At 36.8% G+C, this 22,284-nt stretch overlaps 1 protein-coding gene across 2 annotated transcripts in view; it reads left to right on the top strand.

Moving 5' to 3' along the window:
• SPOCK1 (SPARC (osteonectin), cwcv and kazal like domains proteoglycan 1) overlaps positions 1-22,284 on the top strand; it is a 524,574-nt gene that overhangs the window by 420,274 nt on the left and 82,016 nt on the right. Inside the window, exon 7 of one of the 2 annotated variants that reach the window (XM_060688539.2) lies at positions 11,836-11,946. The exons of the other annotated variant lie outside the window; for it this stretch is intronic. Within the exon in view, the coding sequence (XP_060544522.1) occupies positions 11,836-11,946 (111 nt within the window). The remainder of the gene's footprint in view (positions 1-11,835; positions 11,947-22,284) is intronic. 2 annotated transcript variants of the gene reach the window in all.

The raw sequence follows: 22,284 nt of genomic DNA on the forward strand, positions 1-22,284 counted from the left end.
TTAAATTCCTGCCACGGGCTTCAAAGGGCCGTCCTACAGCTAATCAGTGTTAAAAGCAAACAAATGAGTCGGGTCGTAAGTGCGTGGACTGGTCGTAAGTGCGAGGACCTTCCAGAAATGACTCTGACCAGCTAGCCACGCCCACCTAGTCACATGACCTCCAAGCCACACCACAAAATAAGCCACGCCCACAGAACCGGTAGTAAAAAAAATTAGAACCCACCCCTGCACACAATGTGCAGGTTCTCCTGGACTTGCAGCTACTGCTTGATGAGAAGTTTGCAGCCATGGCTACGGGATCCATTGTACAAAATTCTCTTCTGTAACAATTGTATCCTTCCTGGATTGGGAGGCCTTGCTCATTTTGATCACTTCCCATTTGGATTACAACATGGGGCTGCTCTTGAAAACCATCTAAAAATTACAACTGATCCAGAGTGCAGCAATGTAAATCCCTAGATTTATACCCACATTTATATCCCTGTTAAATGAGATGCACTAGCTCCAGGGAGAATTTAGGTGCAGGTTATTACCTTTAAGACTGGGTTTTCTGCAAGACCACTTTCCCCCTAGGCTATCTATCCATTCCAGAGAGGACATCTGACATCCTGTGGGTCCTTGGAAATGCACCTTTTCTAATGCAACCCCCACCCTATGGAATACCTTGCCTCTGAGTTGTGACAGACCCCAACCCTTCTATCCTTCCAGAGCACACTTAAAACTTGGGTCTTTCTCCAGGTGTTGAGATAGGGCATGGTCAATGTGGGATGAGAATGTGGATTGCATCAAGAAAGGCTGGTTGTCCCATCAGATTTTCTCTTTTTAGTTTTAGCAATGTTGAATTTTACATTTTATTGGTTGTAAGCCACCCATAATTGTTTCAAGATACGTGGCTATACAAATGTTTTAACAAGTAAATTAAATAAATAAGTTTTTAAGAGTTGCTGACAGGTGCTATATGAGCATCCACCTACCCTCCAAATCACCTTTCCCCTTCCAATCTGTACCACAGTACATACAATCCATCTGTCTTTAACATAATTTGGGCATTGCTGTTTAGAAACAGCAGGGAACATAATTAAAATAAAGGAGGTTATACAGAAACATGTATCATACGGAATATAGAGAGTGGCTAGATACTTAGTACATATTTTGTGTCAAATTGGATTTAAAATATTTTAGTGATACTTAACCTTGAAGGGAATGCCAATCATATAAGAATTCATAAAAACCGAATTCCTCAACCATCTCTACAAACCTCATTGGCATGTGCATTAACCTTGTGAATTTCCTCAGGTCTACTTGTTCTTATCAGTATATTGAATTTTGATGGCATCCATTTATATGCACTCTTAGGGCAGCAAAATATTCTATACTGTGAAAAATGTAAGCCTCCATTAAGCGTTGGAAAAAGACAGACGGGTATATGTGTTGATGCCAGGATAATAAATAAACCAAGTAATAGTCAATTTATTTGGACACCACATTTTTCCCCATGTAGATTGTGTTTAAAGGTGGTTCGTTCAATTTAAATATAAGAAATATGGATTTAGCAATCTACATTAGTTTCAGTATTATTATATAAAGCATACCAACATTCAAATAAGAGTATGATTAGTTAATGTCAGTTAACAAATATTCAGCAACATAGTATTAATTGTATCAGTAATATCAATCATTATGAAACAGAAAGCATATTCAATTAACAGTATTGAATCCAGGGTCCGTGTCCATCCTCCCTTGCAAAGAACTGCATAAACTTTCAGAGCACTCACTTTCAGACAATAGAAGCAGGTCTTCCTTTTTGCCCAGGTCTTAAGCCATAAAGTATGCTTGTTCTCAAGCCAGCTCATTTCCTGATGCCCTTAGGCAATGAAGGAGAGAGGGGTGGGGGCGGAAGGAAAGGCCATTCCTAGCACTAAGGATGGAGGGAGGAAAAACAAAAAACAAAAACAACAGCTGACCCCGATGGGAAGCCCACTTCCTTTTAGTAGTAGCAGTCTTAATAGCAGCCCCTAGAGCCAGAGCCAGAGTTGGGGAGGGGGATAATGGCAAAAGATCTAATAGCAAAACCACAGCTGGATTTGTACAGCACCTAGCCATGGCTTGTATTAATGCACGTTGTAAAAGCAAGAAATGAAAAAGCATGTAATTGCTGGATTCAGAGATAGCACTTACAGTTTGCAGGCTCACATCATATATGAAGACAAAATCCCCCCCCCCAAAAAAATAATCCCCTAAAATGGTGATATGTGAACCCAACCACAGATTTGTCTTGCCTTGCTATGCTTTTCAAAGGCAGCTGCCTTTATAAAGAATTCTGGGCTGAGAATGTGTCAAGGTGGGTAGAAGCTGCCAAGCGAGCAAAGGCCACCCCACCTACTGATAGTTTTAAATTTAGAGGGTGTCAGTTTCCTTCTTTACAAATTTGAAGCATGTCCGTCCCCCATCTATTTATTTGGTCAGGCTCAAGGCTTTCAGTGTGGTACCGTTCACGCACAAGTGCCTGCAGTGCTATTCTCTCTTTTTTAAATATGACAGGGATTAGAAGAAAAGAGGGCCCTGGGCGTTCCAGGAGATATTAAATGTATTGCATTCTTGTGTTTTGTTCCAGAAGCCTGACCGGTGTGCAAGAAATAAGCAACAGCTCACACCGACAATTTCTCTTGTTAACTCTTATGCAGTCAAGTGGAGCTTCCACCTATGGTTACATTTAATGAACCAAGCAGTTTTCAATTCTGTGGAAATCCTTTAATCAGCAGCATTTGCCTAAAATTTGCCAGAGTGCAAGGGGTGGCTGTGCTGTTTAAGGACAAAAGAGAAATAATTTTTTCAGGCAAAATATTGAAATGTCATGAACCAGAATACTGCAAGACAATCAAAGCTTTTAGGATTTCTGCTAGGAAAATATTGGCAGCCTTTAAAACAATAGCTTTATTACAGAGAAGCAGAGAAATGAGGAAGCTATTCCAATACCTTAGTCTTAGTAGTTTCTGGATAATTTCTTTTTTCTGTGCCATGCTATATGAAGAACAACAAAGCCATTTTGTCTTTATTCCTGTCACATCATGGGTAGTCCAGCCTATGCATACCTGTGACCTGAAATATTGCAACTTTAAAAAAAATAATAATAATAACATTATATAATCATGCCTGATGTTACATACAGTGAAATCTTAACTCATTAGTATAATCAGTCCGGCATTGTTTGACTTTCCAGTTGAAACAGGGCTGCAAACCCTGAAATGATTGCATAAATAGACCGTGTAGTATAAATTTTTAATTTTGCAATCCTTTCCTTCCAAATTTTTGTTTGGCCTTGTGCTTTAGAGTAATCTTTAGTGACTTTTCAAAGAGCTTAGAATAAATCTCAGAGGCCCAAAATTCTTTTGAGTGGATGAAGAGAGTGGATTTTAAAAATCATAAAATATAAACACCAGTTTTTAAATCTAGCATATCATTAATGTCATTGCCCAACTCTTCATGCAACTATAACTTCATGCCTAATGTAAAACTTAATAGTGGTATACTAAAAGTTGTTAACAGATAACGTGTTTATTAGAAAACAGATACTGTATACTGCTTCCTTAAGTGAAAAGTTATCCTTAGAAGAGGTCAAAAAAGTCTTTACTTTTTTTTTGTACGTATTGGGTATACTATGTGGTACATGTAAAAAGGGACAATTTCATGGTTTAACTATAAACTTGAGTCTCTTAAACATATGTAGATATGCCGCCTTGCTTCAGTCTTTTTTCTTGCATTTCATTCTGGACAGCTAGAATCTAAGAAGATTGATGCACAAACTTTGAAATAATCCTAATTTTTAAAAATACTTGTTTCCCAACAGTGGACAAAAATATTTTATCACACACTAATTCTGGTACAAAGATAGCTTAAATATGTATTATTCATTTGTGCATTTATATGGCTACCCATCCCAAATTGTGTGGCTTTAGGTGGCATACAAAAGACAAAAATGCCTACATAATTTCTACAAAATAATGTAGCAATTTACCAATATATAATGCAATGAAAAAGAATCTGAAATGTACACATATTATTACAAATATTTCAGATTTTATTTTTTTGCTGGGCACTAAGATGTCTGGAATTTGGAAAGGTTTCTTTCAGAAGATGTGTTTTATATGTGCGATTGCTCCACTTCCAAGACAAGTTTAGGATTTCTTTTGTATAATGTACAAAATGGTCTTTATAGGATACAGAGAATTGCTTCACAATTAACTAATTCATGTAAAGCATTTAAATGATTTGAAAAAGCACATAAAAATGGTCAAATGGGATTTATCTTGGTTTTCAAAAATGTATGGTAATCAATGTATGCAGGATTGTCTAATGGTAACAAGACTCCTGAGTCAAGTAAAAAAATGGTCCTTAACTGTACCAGCAAACTACCTTCTTAAGGATTGTGTTAGACTCTCAGGATATAACCTCCCATGTCTAAAATTAATTGTGTTGCTCATTAAGACAATAATTTCCTTGAGAAAAGCTCTTGATCTTCTTGAAGGCATAATAAAAACAAGATTATAAATGGACTATTTCTTAACAAGTTACCATTTAGGTTTCATAACAATATACATAATTATTAAGAAACCACTTCATAATGGCAGCTGGCACAGGGGAGGAATATAAATAAAATTATAATGTCATACCACAGTTTCACAGGAAACAAATTAAGACAAGTGAAACTAAATAAATCCAGGAAAAATAAACCTCAGTGTGTATTCATGCGAAGTTTTAAATCTATTAATAGCTTTGAAACCATTTTTTTTTTTATTTCAAGTAATTCAAAATGTTCATAATTCTGACAACTGAGTCACTCAGGGTTCTAGACAAGTTGCTCTAGGAAGCCTCCCTCCAGTTATTGATCCTTTGTGACTCCCTGGTTTTCAGAACAGCTGAAGATAATGAAACTAGTGAAAAGATAGCTAAAACTACTTTGCCCTCCTCTTTCAACCTCTCTCCTCCACAGAACCCATCATGATCAAATAATGGTACATACTCACATTTGGGCCTATATCGTAACTATAAGGGGAAGGAAACATCTGTATTTCTCCATTTTATTGTGAAATGGAGTTTCATTCCTTTAGAGAAGATAAGTATATAAGATTCCTTTATAAATGGAATCTATAAAGTTTGTTCTTGATTCTTTGTCATAAAATTGCTCGTATTCGTTCAGGATTGGTCCACCAACTGGGAGATCCAAGCAAGGTAGGATTCCTTTGAGAGTGTGGAGCCTGAGATAGGGTTTTTCATAGCTCAGCCACTCGGGGTCTGGACCCCTGTGGCATTAAAGTCTGAGAAAGGATGAGATGCCAGCTATGAAAAGGATGGGTGTATCTCTAGATCTAGCCATATTTGACAATTCCCACCTAAGTTCCAAACTTCTCTTTGGGGAGAAGATTGATGAGAGTGTGGTTGAGGATCAGATATTAATCTAGCTGTACTAATCTACTAGAGGTCTTAGATTTATCTAGATCCCTTTTGTTCAGGATTCAGGCCTGAATGGAAATAGAAACAGCATTAGATTAGTAGATTAGTTTCATCAGGACTGATGGGGAATGTGCATACCTTCTAGTTCTATTAGATCTCTCAGTGGGCTTGGTACCATTGACTATATACAGTATATATTACTGGATTACCCATGCAAATTCTGTTAATAAGATTAGAATGTCTCATAACTTTTTCCTAAGCAGAACTCTTCTAACTGTGCTATTCTATACAGAGAAGTATATTTAAATTCCTTTCTCAGGAAGTAGGTGTCAAGTTTCCGAAAGATGCCCTAATTAATTCATGAGCCATGATCCACACTTCAAAGGAAATATATTCATTTATTAGGAGAACCATTCCAGCAATACTCGGATGCAGTTAGGACTGATCCTACGTAGATTTACGTTCCCCTATGACCCTGTCTCTCCCCTCTTCTCTGGCCATGTCATAAATTTCATTCTCCAATTAACCACTTTGGCTGGCTGTGAAACCTAACACCCTCCTTCTGATTGCGGTCAGAAATAATGTATGGAATTCACTTCAGTTCTCCCTCCGTCCTGCTCATGGCAACTTGAAAGCTTTGCAAGTTGACATTAGGTTTTCAAGTATAGCTTAATAAATGGCAAATGTTGCGTAACAAATGGCAAATTGATTTTTTAAAAAATATATGTGAGGGTTATGCAATCATTCCAAGAGGTGATGTCTTGGTGGTTCATTGCAGGTGCATTGGAACCCTTTCCTGATCTCCTTAATATACCTATAGACATGCAGGAGATACTTCCACAAAATTGCATAGAGCAGGGCTGCCAAATTCACGGCCCACGGGCCGGATGCATCATGTGCTGGCCATACCCATGCCCTGTTTAGCAAAGGGGGGAAATGTCATGATACATCATGTGACGACGCGAGTTTGACACCCCGGGCATAGAACTATAGCAATAGCACTTAGACTTATATACTGCTTCTTAGTGCTTTACAGCCCACTCTAAGAATTTACAGGATCAGCATATTGCCCCCAACAATCTGGGTCCTCATTTTATCAACCTTGGAAAGATGGAAGGCTGAGTCAAGGTTGAGCTGGCCAGAATCAAAATGGATACAGAATCAAAGCATGTAACCATCGTCGTGGTGTCAAACAATTTGGCTCATTCCCCAAACAGTTTATGCAGACATGATCTTTTTCACATCATGGAAGTCAAAGTTACTTAAATAGCATTTCTGGGAAGTTTGCTATTCAGCAGATGATTACACCTAAACCAGCTATGTGACAGCTTTATATATTTGTAGACCTTGAGGATTAAGTATTAATAATCATTAATTAGTCACCTCAGACTGGCAGCATGAATTGCTTTACTCTGTGAATAGAGAGTGCTTGAGCTGTCAAGGAGGTATGGGTGATAGCACCAAAACCCACAACAAAAAGCAGCAGGGAAGAAACAAATTGTATGCTGTTGCCTGACAGCAGTAATTATTATGCAAAGGCCATATGGCACCTAAGGTCTCCTATCTCTTCTTCTGAGATTACTTACTTAACGATATACTTTCAAACACTATGTATGTATTTTCAGCTCCGTGTTTATTAAATAATGAATTTGCCCAATGAAACATATATAAATTACTTTATGGAACATTGATTAATGGATTCATGTACAAAATTCTGTGGGATTTGCAGGATTCAAGACTAAACTAGGAACAGTTCAGCCAGTTTCTCTGAGGAAAGTAATTGGGGTTTTCAAATGCAGTTTTATTACAGTATAGTATGTAGTTTCTTTGACTCCAATATGGACTTTTACGTGTAATTCAGAGGCTATATTTTCATGTAATCTTAACACGTTTTCCCATAATTTTTTCCACATTTCGTCTTTCAATAGAAAATGTATAAAGCAAGTATGAAAGGAATGGATGCACATTCAGATTTTAAGCCCTTTAAGGTTGATCATTTTTTTTCCACAATTACAAAGCTAGTCAGGATCAGCTGTAATGAAAAGTGGATAAATCATGTGAACCTAAAATGTGATTGGCTATGTGATCTACTCATGTAATTTCTGTCACCACTAAACAGAACAACAATCCATCAATCCATTTCAGTTTCCAGGCAGCTTCCCATAAATATGGGAAGCTGCACCTTCAGTCTTGGCTGTTTGGAACCATTAGCCTTTGACTCTCTCAGATTATTTTTCTAGCAGATAATACTCAACATGCTGTGAGAACTGAATTATTATGAATGCAGATAAATCATAACCAATTTAAATTTATTGCATTTTTAATGTCATGTTTTTGTGATGTTTTTCAAAGTCCTATTGCTTCTTCAACTCTTTTCTCTCTGAATAAATTATTTAACTCAATTTGACTTTTTTTAAAAAACAGTATTTTTTTTCCCATATGTTTGGAGAGGAGAAGACATCTGCATCATAATAGCCTTTATACTTTTCAGATCATTCACAGTATTTCACTAAATTTTGTGTCTTCTGTGCTTTTGGAAGGTAAATTCAGAACTTGGTGTGGTTGACTATTTCATGAGCCAAGTTTATGGGAACAAGAAGCTTCAAAACTCTGTATAAATATAAACTACTCCAGCTAGAATATAAAGGCAGTCTATTCTGATTTACAGAATAAAAATAGCAAGCAGTAGCATTTAGACTTATATACTACCCCATAGCACTTTACCTCTAAACCTCTATGGGCGGTTTACAATGTAGAAGCATTATTTTCATAGTGGTCCCAACATTCTGGGTCCTCATTTTACCAATCTCAGAAGGATGGAAGGCTGAGCCCCTTCAGGATTGAACTCCAGGCTGTGGGCAGAGTTTGCCTACAATGCTGCACTTTAACCACTGAACCACCAGATGAGCAGAACTCTGATTAATAAGCCTGCCAGGAAGGCAAGTTTTCATTTCCCAATTCCATGATATCTTGAATGAGGAAAACTTAGTTTCCTTCATTTGTTATTAGTCAATTGGAAGATCAATAGATCTTATATCCTAATATAACTTCATAGATCTTCATTGAGATACTTATTTCAATTATGATGTTTTAACAACTGAAGCAGTACTGCAACAATTGGATCTATTCCCCAGGCCTTGGAATATTTTGTTCATCAACTCGACAGCCTCAGGCTCTGAAAATATGGGTTGAATAAAAATAAAATTTAAGAAGCTTAATAGAGGCAAATGATGAGATGTGCCTTGCCATACAGTATCTAACATTTTTCTAGGCAATGACAATTTTCCTTTTTAGAAGAGTTTGAAGACAAAACAATTATATGCATGAGACAGACAAAAGTGCGAAAAGTTGAAGAACAGTACGGACACCAAAGCAATGTGTACAATGTTGAATTATCCATAGAGCTTTGCCTTGATGAATTATTATTGTAGATATTCAAAACAATATTTCATTAACTTCAAAGATCCTGCTTAGGTCAGAATCTTTGTTCAGGAATTTTCTCTAATTCTAACCCCAGTGGGTATATGTTTATGAAGACACATATTACTGACAGAAAACTGTAGGAATGGCTGTTCCCCCCGTTTTGTTATCTGAGAAATAACCTTACCTTATGGCTTTCTTTAATCTTAATTTTGAATTGACAGAAAGTAGGGCTTTTACTGATACATGATAGTTTTATGAATTAGCTGCTCCCTTGTTTGCATGATACACATATAGAGGTCTGCATATAATTAACAAGCCATTAAGTCCAGGATAAGTATGTATAGAATTTAAACTATAGAGACATCTTTTTTTCTAATAAAATATAAGAAAATGCAGTTGTCTAACTTCCTATTCAATGCAATTGTATGTAAAAAGAGAATTGCTTTTAGTTCAAAACTTTTAAATACTATTAGTGCCATTTTTATAAAAAATGTAAACAACCAAAGGATTGACAAAGATATGAAAAGAACTCATTTGGCTCTGTCTTTAATGTGAAAGAAAGAAGCATAATGAATGTAATAGTCTACATAAACTAAAGGAGAGATGTAAGATGCTTTGAGAGATGTAAGTAGGCTTGAAAAACCATTGCGAGAGAACTATTCAAGTAAAATATTTGAATATTAGATAGCAGTTGGAAAATTATTCTTCATGAGCCTCATTAACACATATGTTCATTATAGTAGTTGATGGGACCATATTCCTAATCATATATTAGAACCCAAAATATTATGCTCTCAGTTGGAAACCATGTAGAATCATACAATAGGACAACATATAAATTATGATAAATGAATAACTAAATGCTCAAATTATTATTTACTGACAACACTTACTGAATCAGCATTGGTTGAAATTATTCTAGCTTCTGGACTGAGGATTTGGTCTTGCAAGACACTGAGATTTAGTGTATGTCAAAACGACTAAACTCAAATATTTGTACCACTTAAACTGAGCTTTTGAGAAGATCTATCATTGATTTGGAGGATAGGGGCCAAATTTATTATGGCATGAACTGCAGTACTGGCTTTTAACACTTCTGTTAATGTTTTGATAGTTAAGAGAAGGGAATTGTGAACTGTGAAACCAGAAGACCCAGATCTCTGCCATGGGCCAGAAGTCTGGCAAAGGGCTTTCAGGAAGGAGCAATCTTACTTTCATTTTTCTATTGTTGTTGCTGCTGGTATTGCTGTTACTGGCAAAGTCATACTCCATTCAAGGAACACAAGGGAAATAAGGAGAAACTGAAGGAAGTTGTCACTGGTCCTTAATGCTGGAGTGATTGTCACTATAATATTTTGAATAAAATCTCCATGTACTGAATTATTAAACATTTCAATTGTAATTTGGAAGGGAAATGTCAGGAAAAAAGTTACACAGGCAGCAAATACCAGAATACCACTTCGAAGGAAGTGAAATGTATGTAATAACATACATTTATAGTAAACCTTCAATCATTTTCAATTCAAAATCTAGTAAAGTTCTCAAAAGTAATGCAAATTGCATCTATCGGTATAGATTTCAGGATTTTAGTGTTTAAAGCTGTAATTTTTGAAGTTGTGAAAATGAATGGCTCTATTCATCTGTAAGTTCTTAGCATTATCTTTTAAATATGTTGTGTGCATATACAGTATGTAAGCACATTTATTGGCTACAATGGAGAACAGGTAAGAGGAGATTTAGGTTTCAGGGTTTTGCAAAACAAACAAACAAAGGAAATTGCCATTATGTGGCAATATATTGCCATTATGTGGCAATATTACCATTATTTTTTCCCCAAAACTCACTCTTCATTTGATATACAGCCTTTTCATGTATCAGACAAACAATTTACTGTTGAGAGTCCCAATTGGAGATGTGCATATAAATATAGACTACATGCATTCTTGCATATGCTTAGTTTCTGTTTATTTCCTACTATTAGGTACACAGATTTTATATGTTAATAATCTAATTGTATAACAAGACTTGAATATCAACTGTAAATTCAATGTAGCAGTGGGACCAATTGTCCAGGGAGAGTTGCCTTTAAGCTGAGCAGCCTACTGTTGTATTTTAATGTGGATTCCTGATTTGAGCAGAGATTTGGGCTTAATTATGTGAAAAAAATCTTTTTCCTTCCTCTTTTCTTTCTTTTTGTGCATGTTTAATAAAACAATACAAATATGCAAAGTCTGTGTGGTAAAAGCAACACCTTACATAACAATCAGATTTGGAAGGGACCTTGGAGGTCTTCTAGTCCAACTCCCTGCTTGAACAAGAATACCTATACCATTTCAATCAAATGGCTGTCCAATCTTTTCTTAAAAGCTTCCAGTGATGGAGCATCCACAACTTCTAAAAGTAAGCAGTTCCACTGATTGATTATACTAACTGTCAGGAAATTTCTCCTTATTTCTAGGTTGGATCTCTCCTTGATTAGTTTCCATCCATTATGTCTTATCCTGCCTTCAGGTGCTTTGGAGAATAGGTTGACCTGTCCTTTTTTGTGGTAGCCCCTTAGATATTGGAAGATTGCTATCATGTCAATAGTCTCCTAGTCTTTCCTTTCATTAGATCCAGTTCCTGAAATTATTCTTCATATAATATGTTACAATAAATAACAAGGGCAAAATAAAACACATGAGAAATACTTAAGCCCAAAAAATCTCTAGGAACTAATTCACCACACATCATAGCATTGTGGCAAATAACTTCAATCTGGCACCAGATTGCTAAAAAGAAGAGCCAAATCATTTCCTGATCTGTTATGTAAATGGACAGAGTAAACAAATATCAATAAGATCAAAAGCACTGTCACTTTTTCTCAACGCAAGCCTGTCTTCTGACCAAACATCTGGACTATGAATTTGTGGATGTTATAGTGCAATGTCATAAAATAGTAAGAATCCTCATTCTTTTCAGATCCTTTTGTCAACATTATCACTTCACCTCAGTTAAAGCAGAAGAAAGGAGGAGTGACTATGGCTAATCTCCAAGACAGCAACACAAAAGGCACAAAAAGACTTTCCAAAGGTTTGTTAAGCTCTCCTTCAAGTTGAAGAGACTTCAGCTAATACAACTAGATATGGTGCAGTTCTATTGCTTTGACATATTGACAAATTGCTGTTTGTCAGAACTTCCCACCTGGGGCAATGTTTCTGTTGTGCCATTGAAGAGGTCTCAGATTCAGCTAACCAGTCATCACAGAGCCTAGATTTTGGCTGTAGTAATGTTAGTATAAGAATCTACCCTGAGAATCAAAGATATTGCTAGATACTCACATACCATCATTATGAACTTCTGGACATAAATTAAAGAGGGAATCAGTCACATTTATACATGCTATACTTCAATAATTCAGTGCAGAGTGATAAAAGAGCTTTTCCTGCCATTAGATCTTTATTCTTCAGGGGAGAAAAATGAAAACGATAGAACCAAAATGAAACATTAATTTTGGAAGCTAGGTTGATAATAAAGAGAATGGAATGGAAGAGAACATAGTCTCGTCACCTGGAAAATGATGTGAAGAGTCTCATAGCCTGAGACAATCTTCTCCTACATGAGGTAGATGCAACTGAAGCATTCCTAATAAATAAGTGCCTCAGCTCTGCTTGAAAACTTTCTTTCATGCTATTAGAGAACTTTCTTTTCACCCTGCATCTACATCTATTGTCAAACTGCTCACATTTCTAGAAATTCATTCTAAACATTCAGTTGGAATTTGCTTTCCTGTAACTTAAAAATACATGGGACTTGCTGGCTCAGTGGCTAAGACGCTGAGCTTGTCGATCGAAAGGTTGGCAGTTCAGCAGTTCAAATCCCTAATGTCATGTAACGGAGTGAGCTCCTGTTACTTGTCCCAGCTTCTGCCAACCTAGCAGTCGAAAGCACATAAAAAATGCAAGTAGAAAAATAGGGACCACCTTTGGTGGGAAGGTAACAGTGTTCCGTGCGCCTTTGGCGTTTAGTCATCCAGCCACATGACCACGGAGACGTCTTCAGACAGCGCTGGCTCTTCGGCTTTGAAACAGAGATAAGTAGTGCCCCCTAGAGTCGGGAATGACTAGCACATGTGCGAGGGGAACCTTTACCTTTACCTAAAATATTACTTTTACTTAAAAATATTACCTTTACTTTAAAATATTACTTTGCAAAAAGGGATGACATTCCTTCAAGTGGCCCCAACGACTCTCTAAAAGAATGCAAACAATCAGTTATCTTGCAAGGAATATAAATCCTTCCATTCCCCACCATTCAGTCACAGCTGAAGAAGTTTCTTGGATGAAAAGTGAAATGCCCTCAAAGAAAAAACAAGAAAGTCCAGTTGCCTCATGAAAAAGCACCCTTGGGACACAACCATGACCTGGATGACTGAGAATCTCCATAGACTTTTAGCTATGTATTTTGGAATGAACGCTCTTCAAATGGTGTGGGAGTATGAACGGATTTCCAGAAAAAAAGAAGCTTCTTGCATGAGGAAAAAAAAAATATCATCAAAGGAAAAACAAGAAATTCCAGTTGCCTCCTGAAAAAGCATCTCTGGGATTCCTTCAAGAACCGTGCTTTCTTCTTAGACTTTTTTCTAAAGCTTGAGCAAAGTTAAACATATCCAGTTCCTACGGACTTTCCTCCTAGGATTTATTTTTCAATGCTCTGCACGGTCCTTTTCTGAACCCTTTCTGATTTGTGTGAACCCTTCTTATAGAGCCATGTTCATCCTTGAGGACTTTAAGGCTCATGGGCTATAGATGAAGTGGGCTTGATCAGTAGAGAAAAAACAATGGAATTATCCCTTCCCTTAATTTGCACACAACATTTCTATAGATGCAACCTGAAATTATATTTTTCTTTTTTATAACCATGTCAGACTGCCAATTAGTACTCAGCTGCATTCTAATTATCTAAAATAACAGATTAAGGTTGATATTTACTGTATTTTTAATGTTGGTCATGTTACTTTTTGAGGGGCAGGGTCCCGTGTTGAATATTTTATAGGACCTAAAAGATTGTTAAAGCATTTTTTAAAAAAAATATTAAAAGCCCTGTCAATTTAGTACCCTTCTGCAGTTGTGTCATGCCTACTGAACTTTATATCTTTACTCCAAATTTGCATTTTGGCCAATATTCGTATCCAGCTTCTTTGCAAAATTGGCATTGGCTTTCTGTCTCACTATTTCTGTGGTTCACTTTCCACTGAGGGAAAGCTTGATTGTAGCAATGAAAGCTGAAGTGTCACTTCAGCTGCCAATTCGATCTTTGGGTTTGTCAAGTTATTGCTATGGGGGGAGAGGGGGGATTGACTTTCTGGAGAACATGGGAATGGTAAAGGAGAAAAAAGTAGTAACCTAGTAACCAGGTCTTTTGTATTTGTTTAAGTCATTCTACAAATCCAGTCTTATTTTTTTAAAAAGAAGGGCCTGGTGGCTCAGCAGACTGATAGCATTGTGATTAACACCAGCTGTCTGCAATTACTGTAAGTTCGAATCTCACCAGGCTCAAGGTTGACTCGGCTTTCCATCCTTTCTAAGGTAGGTAAATTGAGGACCCAGTTTGTGGGGGCAATAAGCTGACTTTGTATAAATATACAAAAGTATGAAGGCTATTGCTTAACGCATTGTAAACCGCCCTGAGTCTCCGGAGAAGGGCGGCATATAAATCAAATTTTAAAAATAAAAAATAATAATAAATGCTTATTTCCCCAAGGAAGCAAGCAGAAGGTTCTATTTTACCAGCCTAGAGTGCCAACTTCTAACAGGATTATATGAGGCTTTACCATGGGCCTGAAGTATTAAAAAATGCCCTTAGCAGTAGGTCAAGATTCAAAGAAATACTCAGGAGAAATCAAGCAGACCCAGGGCTGCAATATTGAACAGTGCCAGAAGACCTGTGTTTGAGCTTTCCAAGATGCTTAAAGGAGCTACATATTTCTTGGAAACTGGGTCACATTTTGCTTTGAAAATCTTAGCCTTAATGAATTAGTTTATAGTATAGGAGTAATAGGAAATTTGAACCCTCAACACAAATGTATATATATAATGATGTTTCAATCTGTCTCTACTTTGACTGAGGTGAGCATTCCTTGTCAATTAGTGACCTGATCCTACATAACTGTGCTTATGTATTTAATGATTCGAGTATTGCAAAGCATTCAGATCTTGTGCATCTGCCCTGATATATTACTAGTCCTTTGCCTTCATATAGGCAGACAGACAAATAATGGACACCCAGAAATTACCCACCCACCCCCCATTGTAATGATACTGAGGTGGTAATGGCTAATCATGTGGGAAAGATAGATAAGAGGATGAGCCGAGGAAATTTGCAGGAAGCAGGACTGGGGATTTTCCTCTCTTATTTAGGGTTGTGAAACTTTTAAATGTCATATGCTCATAAAACAGATTGCAATCCTGTTTAGCCAGATTCAAGTGGCCATGACCATAATAATGCCTGCTGCTTCACTAGGCAGGCCACTGAAATATGCTGTCTTGAATAGTTTTGATGTAGATATTGATAATGTAAATAATCTGTTCAGGATCCGAAATGTAAACTAAACAGATGTGTTATAGAGAGAGTTGGATGTCATAGAGATTCAGTTAGTTGTTGTATGGATGCCTCTTTTATGGCCGCTGTAGAGATTGAAGTAACAATAAATGAATGCAGCCACATAGTGGGGTTGTTATCATTCTGTACTTTTAACAATCTGAGCTTGCAATAGAAGACGAGATGACACATTCCCACAAACATTGACAGGCCAAGGTTCTGTGAATAAGCAAGGAACATAACCCACACTCGCTGGCACTGATTACGTTACCTAGTCTATGAAACATCTGCAAGCTCAGAGAGCACTTCACAATTTTGAGCTTGTTTGCAGCAGTTCATGGAACCTTTTGAGGCTACTAGGATAGAGCGCAAAGACAGATTGATTGATTATGTGCCATCAAGTTGCTGTTTACCGTTAGCAACCACATAGATTTTTCTCCTTAACAGTTTGTCCCTAACCTGTGTTTTTAGATCTTTCAATGGTACACCTAATACCTCTATAACTGATTCCTTCTACTTTGCTTCTAGTTATCATCTTCTCGCTCCTTCCACCTTTTCCAGCATTGAAAACTTCTCTATAGAGCTAGCTCTTTGCATAATGTGACTAAAGTAGGAAAAATTGTGCTTTTTTGTGATGATCCATTCCTGTCCATATTGTTCTCAGAAGAGGTCTCCAACAGCAAACTTTAATACTCTTCTTATTCTGCTTCTTCAAATTCAACTTTCACTTCCATAGAGTATCACAGGAAATACCCTGACTTGCGTAATTCTGATCTTTGTTGGTTTAGATCAAAGGTGGGTTTCAGCAGGTTCTGACCAGTTCTGGAGAACTGGAAATTTTGAGTAGTTTGGAGAACTGGTAAATACCACCTCTGACTGGCCCCGCCCCCATCTATTCTCTGCCTCCTGAGTCCCAGCTGATTGGGAGGAAATGGGAATTTTGCAGTAACCTTCCCCTGGAATGGGGTGGAAATGGAGATTTTACAGTATCCTTATCCTGCCACGCCCACCAAGCCACACCCATAGAACCGGTAGTAAAAAAATTTGAAACCCACCATGGTCTAAACCACATTATGACATTTCAATATTTTTTCCAAAGCCTACATGGCTTCTCTACCAACTACTAGTCTGTGACATTTCTTAACTGTTCCTTTGCTGTTGATGGTTGATCCTAAAAGGCAGAATGTATCCACTGCTTTGATATCTTCATTGTGAATTCTGTCTGTTGGTTGTTCTATCTGTTATTGTCACTTTGGCTTTCTTTATAATTAATTTTAGTCCATTGCTTCATTTTGCTCCATAACTTTTATCAGTAGAGCTTGAAAATCTTTTGCATTTATAGCAGGGTGTATCAGCATACTGCAGGTTATACTCCAATTTTAAAACCATGTTCATCTTCTTTCAATACAGCTTCTTCTAATATATATTGACAAAGAAAGAGTAGGCTTGTCACTCTTCTTTGCCAGTGTTCTGAACCATGCTTTTATCCTCAGGCTCCCATTTTAGAATGAGATAGAGTAGATGTACAGATGGAGTGCTATCGTATACTCACATCCATTCTGAAAAGATGTCATATATAAGCACAGAAAGTAGGTGTCTCTGGGCTTATTATCTTCTCTAGAATTTCATCATGGAATTTAACCTGTCAACTGAAATTCTGAAGAGAAGTAAGAAGAATAAATTTGAATCTTTGGTATATTTTCACAACACTATCAAAAAATTCTGTAGTGTTAAACTTTAAAAAAAGAAAAAGAAAAAAAAATGTGTGGGATTAAAGTTCTTCTCCAAGATTTCTGATAATATTGCACTGTATAAAGTGCTTGCTAGAGCACTTGGTAGAACAGAAATACAGAAATGAACTAAAATTGAGGATAATAAGGGGTCTGGAAACCAAGTCCCAGTAAACAATTAAAATCTTCAGCATATTTAGCTTCCAAAAGGGAATATTTTGACAATCTGCAAATAACAAAAAGATTGTCATAAACAAGAGAGGGCAAAACTGATCTCTGTTTTAACAAGAGAGTCAACCTCAAGGTCAACTCAGCCTTCCATCCTTTCTAAGGTGGGTAAATTGAGGACCCAGTTTGTGGGGGCAATAAGCTGACTTTGTATAAGTATACGAAAGTATGAAGGCTATTGCTTAACGCATTGTAAGCCGCCCTGAGTCTCCGAGAAGGGCGGCATATAAATCAAATTAAAAAAAAAAAAAGCAAAGATCAAGACAAGGACCAATTGATTGAAAGTAGAAAAAAGATTTGGACTGACTATTCTGAGGAATTTCCTGTTGATAAAAGCAGTGGAACAGGGTTTTTTTTATCAGTGATACTCATTTTCATGAAGACTTTCAGATATGGCTGAATGGACATGTGTCAGGATGTCAAACAAAGGAGTGGTCTACAAGGTGTCATTACTCATTCTAAGAGTCAATGATTAATGGATTAATGGTACTTAATCACATTCATTGGATATACTACATATTACTCTACTTATTTAATGAATTAACCTTTGTATACTTAATTCCCAAAGATAAAGACAAGTGGAAGAAAGTTATTTTCTTATCTATTTTGTTCATCAGATGACTTCTAGTGATTAAGATGATTTCTTTCTTGTGTTTCTGGCATCCACCAAACTATTCATCCCAACCCTGCTGACCCCTTGCAATTACCTGGAATTTAGGAGAAGCATCCTAATTATTCTTGAAAGAGGCTAAGGGTAATCTGAAAATTCTTTTCTTTTATGTACACTGAGAGCATATGCACCAAGACAAATTCCTTGTGTGTCCAGTCACACTTGGCCAATAAAGAATTCTATTCTATTCTATTCTATTCTATTCTATTCTATTCTATTCTATTCTATTCTATTCTATTCTATTCTATTCTATTCTATTCTTACAAAACCTTGAGGCTTGCAGGCAATCATGTGCACCCACAATTCAGTACAGTTGCCCTTGCGAATTAGAATGACATACAATATCCTTAACTCATCAGCCCTAAAAGCAGTCCATTTTTATTAATTTTCATCTCATTAAGGTAGATTTTGAGCCATTTTAAACTGCTACATATTTTAATGACAAGCTGCAAAGGTCCATTTGAATGTAGAACTTTACCGCTGTAGTCCTCGTATTATCTCACATATGAATGACAACTTTCCAAAATGCTGGATGACAGACTTACCTGCGCAAAAGCTAAAATGAACAGGTGGAGGAGGGAAAGTGAACATGAGAGAAAGGACAGACTGCTTTTTATTTCATGTAAAACAGAACATGTGAAGCTTGATATTTTAAGAGCTCTGAGTCAAGTGTAACTTCAGGTACACAAGACATCAGGTGACATGCAAATGAACTTCCATTTGAGTGTCTTCCCTTCCTCTCTTATAAAATCTTTGTCTCTACAGAATCTGCATGGGTAGTTACAGGAGAGAGGAGAATGTCCTTTTGACTGTACTGTGCAGGCTGACCAAGAAAAAAAAACATGGATTCCTGCCAGTCTCCTCATTTTTACAAACTTTTCAAAATGGCAGGGGTTCTGCTTCTAGCAAAAAAGAAAAAAGCACTGTAGTTGTTGCTTTCCTGCATTTGCTTGTTTACAAAGAGAGAAGCAACGACAGTCAAATTGTCTTTGGTTCCAACAATATATTCCTGAGAAAATAAGGGAAGCTTGAAAAAAGCAACCAATAGCTATTAAATCAGTATACAGTAACATAATGGATATGTTTTATTTTAGTAGTAATCTCTGCAATTACTGTTTAAAGTGATATTATCTCTATCTAGATTTCAATCTCCTGCTATAAACAAGGTGCAGTAAATTTTGGCAAATGGTTGATATGAGGAAGTTTGATGATCTTCAGAGGAGATTCATCACTGTCATCTGTTTTGGAGGAAGGAAAAAAGGGGAAGGAAAACACTGCTGTCACTACCAATGCCTTGTACCTACAGTAGGTGCACCGCATCAGTAACTGCTTCCAACAACCCTTCCCCACCCCTAATTTAAGATGTCTTTAATTGTCCCCAGTTTCAAAAGGTTTTTGAGATTTCATCTTAACATACACAATAGACTGACTTGAAGAATTGTGATACTCAATGCAATCCACTTCTCTATTATCAAAAGCTTTTGTGGATTACTCTAAGGACATCTGCAGAACCATGGAATTAATAATTGAAAACAAAATTGAATGAATCTGATATAAACCAGCTAGAATAACCAGGTTTCAGTGGTTATTAGCACATGGAGTGCCATACCCCCCAAAATCTTGGATGACAGTTAGAAAATACGCACATTAAAAGATTTTCCTTCTATCGATTGCAAAAGATCACACTGCTTGGATCCATACCAGTGGTGGTATTCACTTATCTTCACTACCGGTTTGCAAATGCATGCGCAGAGCGTCAAAAACCCGACGTGATGACATCTGGGTGGATGGGCGGAGCCTCCCACCACCGCCTCTATCAGTTCGCCCGAATCAGTTAGAACCAGCAGAATACTACCACTGATCCAAACATATAGTACGGCAAAACATTTTGACATCCTAGATTCTTGGAAAGAACCCGATGCCCATGAAGGTCAACAGCAACTAAAGAACTGGCAGCTGTGGTCTCACATTGTTTATACATAATAATAACAATTATTATATCTTCACAATAATATGAAGTTACAGATGCCAGTTCTTTAGCTGGTATTGATCTTTATAAACATTTTCTCATTATTATTATTATTATTATTATTCTACAACTATTATTATTCTTTCATTGCACAGTCAGCCAGATGTTTAGATTGGATTTGGCATTTTTATCCATCTATTGAGTCATTCCCAAGGACTTGGGATAGAGAAATATTGTTTGATAATATTAACTGTATCATTGAATAATGTAAGGTCTTCCAAGTAAAACTACTATTTGCAATTGATTGACAGTGATTTTTGTCAATGCCAATTGTATTCAAGTGGTGTTCCAAATATTTTAGGATTGTACTCATGGCACCTTTTTTTATTGGTTCTAATTATTATAGTTCGTCACACAGTCAGTGAAATGTTCAGACTGGATTTGGTATTTTTGTCTTTCGAGTCTTTCCCAAGGACCTGGGATAGGCAGATATGGATATTTGATGGTGTTAGAGAAGCTTTACTTGGAACAGCTTACCTCCTGTGACAATAACATTTAATATTATTAAACTGTAACATCTGCCTAACTTAGAGCCTTGGGAAAGGACTCTATAGGTGAAAAAAATGGCAAATCTAGTCTAAATATCTAGCTGACTATGTGACCAACTATAATAATAATAATAAATTAAATATACCGTAGGACAGTTGAATAATTCAATTGAATATACTGTAGGACAGGAGTGAAATCCAGCAGGTTCTGACAGGTTCTGGAGAACCAGTAGCAGAAATTTTGAGTAGTTTGGAGAACCGGCAAATACCACCTCTGGCTGGCCCCAGAGTGGGGTAGGAATGGAGATTTTGCAATATCCTTCCCCCAGGAGTGGGAAGGGAATGGGGATTTTGCAGTATCTTTCCCCTGGAGTGAAGTGGGAATGGGGATTTTACAGTATCCTTCCCCTGGAGTGGGATGGGAATGGAGATTTTGCAGTATCCTTCCCCTGCCACGCTCACCAAGCCATGCCCACAGAACCGGTAATAAAAAAAAAATTGAATTCCACCACTGGTATAGGATATAAGATTTTGGACATTTGAAAATGTATTAGGTTTTCATCTGTATCAGGGATTATCTGCTATGTCCTCATGAATCACAGACTGGGAATCGTTGGTATAAAACAAGTACAGCTATAATGGCAATTTCATAATGAGCTAGTGTATTATGCATTCTACCACCTGGTTTCCTCAGATTGCCAGGAGTGTTTAAAGAAAAAGGAAAAAAAACGGGAGTGACTAACCAGTCAAACTCTAGAACTGTGAAAAGGTCACGTTATCAAATGTATAATGCATTTAGTCTATATTATGCATGTGTCTTCTCCAGAATTTATGCTGAGAATAAAAACCTCTCATGACAAAGATCATTATGGGAATGAAAATACCAAAACATGAATTGATTGTTGTGACAAGTACGGAGAAACAGTGTAAATATTACCTTTTTTACATAAAAATCCTCTTGAAACATTATTTAAATCCAGTTACATAAGTTAGTTCTTATCAGTCTCACAGCAAGCTCATAACTGATGTTCATACATGTAAGATTTATACAGGCACATGGGCAAAGAGAGAAAAAGATATTATGACTTATGTCACCAATTTGGAACAAATAACTAATGCTAAGCATTTCATTCCCTCTGATTTCATGGTGCAGATGTTTAATGTATTGATACTTACTTCTCACTCTCTCACAAGACGGAACACTATAAAAGAGGAATGCAAAAACAAGTGTTTTCTATTAAATGGAGACCAAAGTGATATACTGAATCAAAGAGAAAGGAAGGAAAAAGATTTCTTCCAGGAGCACAAATTGGCACAATTGCCAGAGTCCTCCACATTTCAGGGACAAACTCTGGGGTTGCTGGGAAACAATCACTAGATAGGAAAAAGAAGATAATTTCATTTCAGGTTTTGGGAATTGTAGTTTAAAACATGTTTTAAAAAAACTGAAACAAGCTTGCCACAAAGGAGAGGTACTCAGACATCACTCATGCTTTACAGCTAGTCTGGGGGACAAAGCAGGGAGCAAAGCCTCACATAGATGGCTAAACTTGTGGCTATTATTTTGGGGTTGGATATACATACTCTTTCCTTTCCAGTCACATACCATTTATGATTGTGGATCTCATACTTGACATGGTCAATCAACCTAGAACCAAGGAATACACTTTTGAGTTTCCTAAATGT

This window comes from Pantherophis guttatus, chromosome 2 (genome assembly GCF_059756535.1).
Source record: "Pantherophis guttatus breed Tessera chromosome 2, ASM5975653v1, whole genome shotgun sequence".
In the NCBI taxonomy this organism is placed as follows: Eukaryota; Metazoa; Chordata; class Lepidosauria; order Squamata; family Colubridae; genus Pantherophis; species Pantherophis guttatus.